General features: G+C 40.9%; 1 protein-coding gene across 1 annotated transcript; it reads right to left on the bottom strand.

Moving 5' to 3' along the window:
• Nucleotides 1-1,490: 1,490 nt before the first annotated feature.
• Nucleotides 1,491-4,879, bottom strand: LOC123446644 (guanosine nucleotide diphosphate dissociation inhibitor At5g09550-like). The gene is made up of 13 exons (XM_045123212.1): nt 4,594-4,879; nt 4,316-4,378; nt 4,101-4,184; nt 3,908-4,015; nt 3,623-3,795; nt 3,392-3,503; nt 2,944-3,024; nt 2,805-2,867; nt 2,600-2,701; nt 2,393-2,517; nt 2,013-2,223; nt 1,864-1,938; nt 1,491-1,757 (listed from the first exon to the last, which is right to left on the bottom strand). The coding sequence occupies exons 1-13, from the start codon at nt 4,678-4,680 to the stop codon at nt 1,698-1,700; spliced, it is 1,344 nt and encodes a 447-aa protein (XP_044979147.1). The 5' UTR covers nt 4,681-4,879; the 3' UTR covers nt 1,491-1,697.
• Between the last annotated feature and the right edge of the window lie 6,538 nt (nt 4,880-11,417).

Consider the following 11,417-nt stretch of genomic DNA (forward strand, 5'->3'; position numbering starts at 1 on the left):
GATCGGCCAATTGGGCGTAGCAGCAGCGGTGGCGGCGGCAGCATCCTCTGCCGCCTTCGGCCTTCTCGCGGACGAGACGGTCAGCTTCGCTTGGTGAAGACATGGCGATGACGAGGGCGACGCGGACGGACGGAGGCGAGCAGTCGCGTGGAACGGCTAGGGTAGGCGATAGCCGGCTCGGCTCATTCCCGCAACCCGACGCGTCGTGCCGAGGCGTGGCGAGGCAGGCGGCGGAGGAGGAGTGCGCGAGGGCACCTTCTCTTCTCACTCTCCAACAACATGTGGAAGAGAGACCCTTATAAAGGGGTCCAACTTCTCCTCCACTAGCGGGGTGGGACTAAACTTCCCACCACCTTGTCATGCCACCACCTACATGGGGCCTTGGAGATTTTCCTGAAATTCTCTAATGAGCCTAAAGCCCACTATCAATTTCAACAGATGGCTAGACTTAAGAAATTGCATTTAGTAATAATTCAACTCCTTGCTGCTCGTACACAATACAATAGTTCAGTACTGCTCCTACCCAATTCAACTCCTTGTTTGGTGTGCCTGCTAACAATAATCAACACTAGTACTAGCCTGTTTACAATTATTATTTTTGAGAAATCTGTTCACATTTCTTAAAAGCACTACTTTTCACCAAACCTACAAAAGAGGCAGCATTTTCTTTTGCCGCCACTTTTCTGACCCTAACAGATTGGTTCCAACGAAAAGGATTTTTCTTTTGAGACAATCCGACGAAAAAGATGTCCACCATGATACGGAATGGGTGTCATTTCAAGATGGTACTCCAGTCCAGTGAGGATGGTAAATGAAATGATTTGGTCCATGACGGTGCTGTACTGTTTCTAGCACCATGATACAGGCCGTTAGCCTTTGAACCTTTGATCCTTTTCCTTCAATCTATGATGGAGCCCACACCGTTTTCTGTCTAGCCTGGATAAAATCATCTACTCCCTCTGTATCTAAATACTTGCAGTTAGGAAGAACTAATTAGGCAAGTTTTAGTTAACCACTACGGGTAACATGGGGAATTATTATCAGGGCCACCAACCACAGGCCTGAATTATTTGAAAACCCAATCTGCTCTTCGTTTTCCTCTGTCGTGTGTGCACTATTCTGAATTATTTTTGGCTCCGCTCAAGGAAAAGGTTGGAAGCGTGAAAGGCCGGCAACAACGTGCACTTAATTTATCCTACTGTCATCAGGACAATAGATAGATGGACACTGGAATATCTATTCTCTCTGTCCAAATCTCGAACCACATTTTATATACATTCGAGAGTCGTGTCCTCCTTCCCCTTATCCTGGGGTCACCGCGAATTCTCATTTTACTGGTCCTCCTGAGATGTTCGGTACTACTACCTCCGTAACTAAATATAAGATGCTATGTTTTTACAGTTCAATTAACAGTGGTAGTAGTAACACAAGAGATTTGTTCAGAACGAGCATAGATGAACAATGCAATTTTCACTCCAATGCTCACGCTATTGAAGACATGAGGAGATTATTCGATGTATATATATAATATAAATCCATGGTACAGTACTTTGTATCAAAAAATGACAAATGGAAGCCCATAAGCAAGAAATGGATCGAACGGGACAGATCCATCTATGGACGAATTGATGAATAAAGAAAAAAAAGGAAGAAAAAAAGAAAGAAAAATGAAAGTATCTACTAGTAGTAACAGATGTTCAAGCGGCATCATTTTCGCCGGCACTGGCAGCATTCAGGTCCACAGAAAGATCAAGTTCCTGCATTGTAATCGTGCAAATTGTTGAATTTCCAGCCAGATCTTCCTTTAGTCTTTTAATAATCGTCTATTATTCAGTACTGAAAAAACAAATCTAGCACAATTACCTTTCCAGTGATCTTGCTGTACAAGGCGAGCACATCCTTCACCGTTGTCTCAAAATGGGTGGTGGAGTCGTAGCTCTGTAAAAACCAACTACATAAGAACGGGTCCTGTGGTGTAGTCAAGAGAAGAAACTATGGCTGCTTCAACTTACAGTTGTCACGAAACAGTTGTCCTCCGCCGGAGCATTAGCAGGTTCGTATCGATCATAGATGTCGAAGAATGTCTCCTCCACAGGGCCGAGCAGGTCGATCCCGGGCTTCAGCTCGATCTCAGGCTTGTCGGTCTCAGCTTCAGTCGACACAAAGGCAATGAACTTGCCTTTCGGTGCAACGTTGTGAGCGTACGAGCAACAGAACACGTACCTGCAAAATAATTGTGTCAGTCAGGTACTGCTATTGTGCTTTACCTAAGCAAGGCAGCTCATATTTTAAAGTAATCATAACAACGAGAACCAACTGAAGAACAGTACACCTTATCTAATTAGGATTGTCTAAATTTTCGAAGGTTTGCTTTCATTTTAATATTACTTACATGTCTGATTTGCGCTTCAGCTGTTTCTTTGGGAGGATAATCTGCACTGAGTGAGAATCTTTGGTGTCAGGAATGGGGTGCTTCATTATGCATATGGCACGCGCCACCCTTCCAACCTTCTTCACCTGTACATTGTTTGAATAATTTCAAGGTCATATACTACCACAAGCCTGAATATGAAATTCCGAGCCACAGATGTATATATACCTTGTCAGGCAAGTACGAGGGGTCACAAACAACCTTCTTGCATTTCGCGGTCTCCCCTTCGGAAGTCACACCAAATGCTTTACCACTCTCATCAAACTCAACCTGAAAACAATTCCAAATATAAGCATCTTTGACTGAAGATTTAGAAACTAGCATTGCAGCATTGTTGAGTGGTGAACTGTCTGAAAATGAATAAAACAGTTACCTTGCATTCTGGTTTGTTGAGCATGTATGTGCCACCATAAACAGCGCTCAGACGAGCAAAGGCCTAATAAATAATCCTCAATTTCAGTTGAACAAAGCTGAAACGTGTATCAATTCCAAGTAAATTGGCACGGCCATACCTGAGGGAGCTCTCCTAGCCCATACAAGGGGTAGATGTAAGGTGATCCACCTTGGAAGCGTGCCAATGATTCCGCATAAAGCTATTGAAAGAAGACCAATGTGGAGATTAATTGTCTTTTCCTCCGCAAACCCCAATGTATTTATTGTTAAACTATCTGTCATGGCTTCATGTTTTTGTTTCACCCATTGTATATATTTAGCTGAAAACTGTGCTCTTACAGTACATGTTTGAGGAAAAAGATGTGGAGTATATGTCCTTTCTGTAACCTATCTTCCGATAATACGCCTAAGGATCTTCTCTTTTTAAAGCAATAACTAGCTGGCTCGCGATCTTAAACAACTTCCCAGATGCATAAAGAATTCAGCAAGGCATGATTGTGCGATGCTAATCAAAATGTATGCTGACTCCAACAGACTTGTTTTGTTTAGTTGGTGGAAATATAGTACCTTCATTCTCTTGACAGTGTCAATTGCAGGCTCATCCAGATAGTTGTCATCCCGGTGAAGTGCCAATGCATGACCAATAAAGTCAACTGTGTCGTCCTCCAGTCCATATTTGCTGATCCAAGCAAACATCATCGACTTTGCATTAGGAAATGGTGGCGAAATTCAACTTGGTTTTCGACTTTTTGTTCGCTGCGCAGCAACCCGAAAAAAACACAAGCCAAAGCAACTTACGAGATGAGTTCCCTGGTCGTGACTTTGTGCAGATTCAGGCCTTCGTGTGACTTTGGGTCATCCTCTTCGTAGTCCTGAACGTAAATGAAGAACTTCCTAGCGCGGCGCTTTTCAAAAAGGCCCATTAGGTTAGATTTCAAGGCTTCGACATCTGTCGCAGGGACTTTGTGGATCTATCAGCATTACCAAAGAAAGAAATGTGAATCAGAACACCATGTTACATTTTTTTTTACCAATATCAAATAATCTTTAATGGCAGTATGACGTTGAATATCAGACCCATACCTTCCCGTTGTTGTACACGAAGCTGCCATCGACAGCCTTGAAGTTGAGATACTTTGTGACGCTTGTGCGGATCAAAACACGGACCAATGCACCGTTGGCCATCATGAACTGCAAACTCACATTTTGCGGTGATCTGCATAACAGCAGAAACACAGGAAAGACAAAGGAACTGAGTTTACAGGCTCCTACAGACCTTGGGCACCATGTCGACATTGTACTCCTTGCTGACACCCAGATGGTCAGGAGTGGTGTCACTGCCTTTGAATCTCTTCCAGATCTATCAAGCGAACGGAACGAAACGTAAGACAAGATAACTGAAGATTCACGAGAATTTCAAGATCTTTTGTGATTTTTTGAGAACATTTGTTGTGAAGATGCATGGTGTTTGCAAGGGTCACGTTAGCGCACCTTGGCCAGATTCAGGGATGTGGATTCTCCACCGTAGTAGTCATTCCTGTCCATGTGAAGAACCTGTCTCGTACGCACACAAGGTGGAAGGAAAAAAAGAATGGCTTCAGAGTTATGCATCGTACCTTTGCCAAAAGAGAAATGATAGCTTAAGATAGTAATGCATATGCCCTTCGTGGACAATTAATTGGTGATGATGATGTATCCAGCAACATTTCCAAGTGATGGTACGCAAAATCAGAAGGGAATCGAGCGACGGGCGGCGGCTCAGTGCTCACCTTGAGGCCATCGACGGAGAGGATGCCGCTGAGGATGCACTCCTTGAGCCCCGTCCCCAGCACGATCACGTCGTACTCCTCATCCATCGCTCCCGGACAAACCCTTCTTCCTCTCCGATCTGCCGGATCCTCCTCCACCCTTCGCAGGTTGTCTGTCCCCTTCTCGGCTCGTCGTGCGTATATATGGAGGAGCCCGACAAGCGCGCGCGTACGCACAGGCGCTGCTGCTCCCCGCGGAGATGTCGTCGAGGCGCGCGATTGCAGGTCGCAGCGCCCGGCCAGCGCGACGCGTGGCGCACCGTGCGCCCGTGCTCTCCCCCGTTCTCTCGCAAGGTTTTTCTTTTTTGAGGCAAGTTCTCTCGCGAGGTGGCGTGGGCCACCGGATTGTACGCCGAAGGCCTACCTCGATCGGGGCCCAGCGCTGCGGTGCGTGGGCGTGTGTTTGTCTCGCTTGTAGCGAGGGAAACCGACTAGACAACAGAACAACTACTCAGCGTCAGCGAGTGTTCTTTGAAAAGCCTTTCAACGAGTACTTTTATGTGTCGTCATTTAGCATGTTTATAGCTGTCGTCACGTGTCACATTCTGAATTTCTTTTTAGGATTTTTTTTAAATTTACACACTTGTTTTTGGTTTTTTAGATTGTTTTTTCTGGGCTTTTTATGTTTCGCATTTCATCAGTCTTTCTTAGATTTTTAACGAATTTATTTTAAAAAAATTGTGCAAAAAAACATGTTTTCAGTTTTTTCGCGACAGATACGGTTTTACTTTCGCGAGAGGCACGATTCTCTTGAAAATAAAAAAAATGTGTTTCCTTTTTTCTATGAAAGGAACGGCCATGACTCTCGAAAAAAAACACATTTTCTGTTTTTTTTTCACGAGAGACACGGTTTTGTCTTCACGAGAGGCATGGTCGTCATTCTCGGAAAGGAAAAACACGTTTTTTACGACATGTACAGTTTTGCCTTCGTGAGAGGCTCTTGGAAAGGAAAAAATATGTTCCCTATTTTTTTTCCACGAGATGTATTATTTGCCTCTTGGAAACGAAAAAATGTGTTTTTTCATGAGAGGCACGGTTTTACCTTCGTGAAAGACACGGTCGTGTCGTCATTTAACATATTTTTAGCTGTCGTCACGTGTCGTGTTTTGATTTTTTTATGGATTTTTTAATATAAAAAATTACACACGTGTTTTTGGTTTTTAGATTTTTTTTGGGGTTTTTTATATTTCGGATTTCATCGGTCTTTATTAGCTTTTTAACGAATTTATTTTAAAAAAATTGTGCAAAAAACATGTTTTTTGTTTTTTACGACAAGTGCGGTTTTACTTTCGCGAGAGGTACGATTCTATCTTTCAAAAATAAATAAAAAACATGTTTCCTTTTTTCTACGAGAGGAATGGCCATGACTCTCGAAAAGAAAAAAACGCATTTTTTGTTTTTTTTTTCACGAGAGATACGGTTTTGTCTTCACGAGAGGTATGGTTGTGATTCTCGGAAAAGAAAAAGTACGTTTTTTGTTTTTTACGAGATGTATGGTTTTGCCTTTGTGAGAGGCTCTTGGAAAGGAAAAAATATGTTCCCTATTTTTTTTCCGCGAGAGGTATTATTTGCCTCTTGGAAAGGAAAAAATGCATTTTTTTTCATGAGAGGCACGGCTTTATCTTCGTGAAAGGCACGGTCGTGTCTCTCGGAATAAAAAAAAGCAAAAAAACGCGTTTTATGTTTTTTTCTATCGCGAGAGGCATAGTTTTTTTGTTCAGTTTTTTCGTGAAAAAAGTTGGTCAAATCTATCAACATGGATCTAGTTTTGAAGATCTCAACGCGAAAAACCCAAGGATAGAAACGGTTCAAGATTTGGACGCACGGTTTAGAAGATAAAACGTTTTAAAAATACGTATCTAAAAAAAACTTTCAACTTGCCACAAATAACACACATGCAATGCACATCTTGTCGCAACCTAAAAAAGTGAAAGTGATTTTTAAAACGTATACTCCTTAATTAATGATTTCGCTGAAGAAGTGATACTTGAACACTTGATGTGTTTGCAAGATCATGAGATTCATATCCCGAGCCTCCCTAATTCAAGAGAAACAGACAAACAGTAGCCACTGCAGCATGGCACTTGTGATATGAACGGCGAAAATAAACTCATGGACAGACCACACAAACAGCAGCTCAAATCAGTTTGGCCATGAGAGGACTGACGGTGAACTACATTATCTCTTGTAAGCCCAAAGCCAAACATAAGGTAGCCGGGTGGAGCAGACCAAGGTACGCATATACTAAACTGAATGTAGATGCTGGATTTGATCTGGATAAACTTGAAGGAACGGTGGGAGCAGTCCTTCATGAACACAACGGCACGTTCATTGCTGATGCAAAAAAAAAAAAGATATATGCTTTGATTCATTTACAACAGAATCAATTGCAGTTAGATTTGAAATAAATCTAGCCCGTACTGTTGCATGTAGCAAGAGTGAAATCAACTCTGACAATGTAGAGGTGGTTGAAGCTCTAAAGGAAGGCAACTGTTCTTCAGTTCCTAGTGCTATATTCGGTGATTGTTATTTCATATCATTAGATTTTAATCATGGTATTTATGAACATTGTAGCAGAGAGCAAAAAGTAGCTCACGAATTACCTAGGTTAGCTAAGTTTTCTCATCTTGGTTGTTGGATTGATACCGTACCTAGTGCGATTATTCCCTTTCTTGCAAGCAATGCCATTATTTTGATTAATGAATAAAGGAGGAGATAGTTGTAAAAGAAAGCCTAACTAGTGAGAAGCAATAAATTGTGTGGCGATTGCTAGCTTCTAACTTTTCTATAGGCCATGTTTATACAAATCTTCTACATTTTGTTACTAATTTTTAAATCTCCCTTATATTTATATTCCAAAAACTTACTTTCTTTCGTTTATGAAAAACGTTAATCATATATTTAAAATGTTATATATTAAAAAATTCTGACAATTGAAAAGTTCATCATTTTTTGAAATGCCCATGACTTATAAAACATGTTTGTAACATAATAAAAACGTTCACAACCTAAAAAATGTTCACATTCAAAAAGAATGTAATGTTACTTTTGAAAAGTATTAAAAATTTGCCACAAAATATTCACGGTGTATTAAACAATGGTTTGTGCCTTTATGTTTTTTTTACATTTAGTAAATGTGTATAAACATCTAAAAATATATTTACACTATAAAAAATGGTGATGACATTTTTAAAAATGTTCAATAATGTATTCAGAAATGTTCAATGTGCATTTAAAAAAGGTGCAACATATATTTGAAAAAGTATTCAACATGCATTTGGAAAATATTTAACATGCATCTAAATAAGGTTCAACCTATATACAAAAAATGGTAAGCACATATTTAGATAAGATCAATAAAATATTTTAAAAAAGAAATAAAAGAATTGAAAAAACAAAAGAATTTGAAGAAAACCAATTAAAACTAGGGAAATGATTACCCTCAGCCGGTGGATAATCATGCTGCATTTGCCGCCTTCGTTGCTCGTCATGCATCCTCAACACGAAGGTAAGCGGAGGCACATGTTTCAACAGCGACAATGTTGTTGCAATCTTGGCCATATGATGATACACGCCTTCGTTTTATAGATATATAATCTTGTAACAAGTACTTTGTTGCAAAAAAATAAATCCACAACAAGACGGCTGTTGCAAAAGAAAATTAACAAATCTACAACAAAATGTATGTTGAAAATACATCTGCAACAGGATGTTTGTTACAAAAAAAAATCTGCAACAAAACGTCTATTCCAAAATTTCTTGCAATAATTTGTCTGTTGCAAGAAATTTTGGCAACAAGGCATGTGTTATAATGATGGAAGATAACGCTCAGCCATTCAATAAATCAAATTTAAAAGCTTATGGACCGGTGAACGCGTAACAGCCCCCTCAAAACTATCAAAGATTTCCGATCCACTAAGGCGAGCGCGCACCGAGCGTGAGACGAGGATACACCCCGCAATAAGCAAAAAATATCTCTCTCATGTTTATGTGACGCTTATAGTGAACTCTAAGCTCGTGTCAGTCCCGCCTTACCCTACATAGGCCTGGCCCAGCGAGTGCAAGCAGCCAGTAGCGTATGAGGGCATGCCTGTTTATTTCTTTTTGTTTGGTCGATTAAATATTACTTTTAAAATATTCAAAATATGCAAAATATATCGTGAATTAAAAGGTTTTATTAATTTTTAAACAACATTCGGTGATTACAAATAACATCACAGATTTAAATATGTCCGTGAACTTTAAAAAATGTTCATTAGTTTGAAAATTTTCCCTAATTTATAACATTAAATTTTTTGATAAATGTTCATAATTTAAAAATATTAAAAACAATTAAACTATAGAGAATCCAAAATCCTTTGGCCAATTATAACAATATTAATATATCTGAGAGAAAATATGAATTAAAAACACAAATTCAAAAATATATCTACAACCCAAAACAAATTAAGATCCTCTTTTTTTTGTTTATTAATGTGTAACCGAAATTTTTAGTGGTTGTGGAAACATCTCATATAAACATTTGGAAAAATATGGAAACGTCTAAATTGAATTGTTAAAAAATGGGAGCATGGGACGAATTTGAGCACAAGATATTGTCCCTCCACTAAGAGCAACTGTAGCAGACCCCGCAAAAATTCGACCCGCAAAATACGTTTGCGGTTTCACGAAGATCGCGTTTGCGGGTCGAAAACATGCGCGGCCGAACAGAACGCGTATCAAAACCTGCATAATTTGAAAAAAAACACTTTCGTGGGAGAAATTGCACAAACATAGTTCATCACATACTACATAGTTCATCACATGATCAACAAACTACAAGCATAGTTATACTACGTACTACGTTAAACTAGTAATAGAGGGGTCGGATCTGACGGCGGCAAGGTCGCGACAAATGAACGACGCCGTGGAAGAGTCGGACGCTCAATCCTCCTCGCCGGAGCTGCACAGGTCGACGTACTTCGCCGTCTGCTCCCCACGATGCGGCGCCACTCCTCAGCCTTCTCGTTGGCGGCGACGTTGGCGGCGACATCCCGTGGTTGGTCCACCTCCGGGCTCCGCGCTTCCTCGCGTCGTCTGCCCGGACGCGCCGCTCGCGCTCCGGGTCCCTCTCACGGCCGGATTTGCTGTCGGAGCCGCGTCCGGAGATCCACATTCGGTCCCACATGGCTGCTGGAGGTGGGGCGGGTGCTCGCCGGCGGCGAGAAATGTGGAGAGGGGAAAGGGGAATCGGGTGGCTCGCGGCGGCGAGGGGATATGGTTTGGACCCGCCAAATGGTTGCGGAAACGCAGTTACACTGCTCGGAACCTGCGGTTTACGGGCTGCGGCAAAAAAAATTTGCGGATCGGGCGAGTATGCGGGCTTTGTTCTGGCCGGAAAATTGAGCCGAGCCCACATACTCGCCGAAATTTTTGCGGGCCGGACGTTTCGCGGGGTCTGCTAGAGTTGCTCTAACCAACATGGCTGAGTCGTTTTGCTTAATTAAGGTTGCTACACAATCAAACAACATTTTTTTACATAGAAAAACTAAGGAAATGACTATAAGCGTCAAGCGCCTCTGTTTCTTGCTAACGGCATGATACGTCTTATATAAATCTATATATTTGATTGTCTCATGCTATATTGATATCATTTTAGTTTTTTTTATACTGAACTAACCTATTAACTTAGTGTCTAGCTCTAGTTGTTTTTTTTATGTTTTGTATAACAGGAAAATCAATTTTATGAAGCTCAAAAAATCACAAAAAAATCGAGAAAGTATTTTTCATCAGGAAACTTCCAAAAGGATAGGAGAACCAGCCAGGGGGTGGTCCACAGCCTGCACCACCCACCAAGCGCGTGTAGAGCCCAAGGTAGTCAGAATCACGATTCTGAATCGGATCGGAGCCGCGACGACAGGATCACAAATCGTAGAATCTTCACTATCAGGATCGTAAAAACGTAGATTCTATGAACCAAAATCGTAGAATCAGATGAGTTTGTTTGGATCGTAAAGTCGTAGAATCGCACAACAGAATCGCGATTCTGACAACCTTGGTAGAGCCCCTTATCCACCTCTCCACCTTCTCTCGATGCCTTTTCTGTTCACTCCAAAAACCCTAAAAAATTGTCGAGGAATTATTTTGTTTATGCTGTCGCTTCTTTCTCTTATTTGGCAATGCAATTTGTAGGTATTTTTCGGTACTTTACCAGATAGGATATCATCACGATGGTCATCTCCATCAACTTTGAGTTCACGATGATCGCACATGAATAGTTTTCTTTGGGCTATAGGTCCATTGGAGTAGCTAGATGGTTTTCTCTGACTTGCTTCTCAATAGAAAAGATGTGATCTGTTGGTGTGTTTGTTGTGGTATGATGAATTGTCACTTTATGATCAGGTTTATCCTTAAAAAAATTGGGAACTATTTAGTTTCTTTGTTGCATAATTCGTATTCATATATGCTCTCTCGTATATTTGTCTTTTTCTGTCCAAGTTTGATGAGTGATCTCCAAAAGGGAGTTGTGTATGATAGTTGGTTCAACTTGCAAATAATCTGCGACGGTGATAGAAAGTGAAAAAGGCCTCCATTGTGTTGTTGTCATTAGGAATACAAAGATGATTGTGTAGTTATCCTTTGAATGCAGGGTGAAGACAATATATCATCTACTTCATGTCATCATACCTGATGCAATACTCTGTTTTTACTTAGTACTTTAAAATGCATGTTGTATGGCGGTCTTGGATGGAGTCTTAATGTCCTCCACGTGCACAAGGTTTAGTTGTAGTCTTTTCGAAGTAAGA

Source organism: Hordeum vulgare, chromosome 4H (assembly GCF_904849725.1).
Source record: "Hordeum vulgare subsp. vulgare chromosome 4H, MorexV3_pseudomolecules_assembly, whole genome shotgun sequence".
NCBI classification, from domain to species: Eukaryota; Viridiplantae; Streptophyta; class Magnoliopsida; order Poales; family Poaceae; genus Hordeum; species Hordeum vulgare.

Bases quoted from the DNA above. Each gene is read 5' to 3' on its own strand.
- LOC123446644 (XM_045123212.1), bottom strand. From the start codon at position 4,680: ATGGATGAGGAGTACGACGTGATCGTGCTGGGGACGGGGCTCAAGGAG. The intron at 3,796-3,907 runs GTATGGGTCTGA...TAATGCTGATAG, and splicing joins TCGTGTACAACAACGGGAAG to ATCCACAAAGTCCCTGCGAC. The intron at 3,504-3,622 runs GTAAGTTGCTTT...TGCTTGGATCAG, and splicing joins ACGACCAGGGAACTCATCTC to CAAATATGGACTGGAGGACG.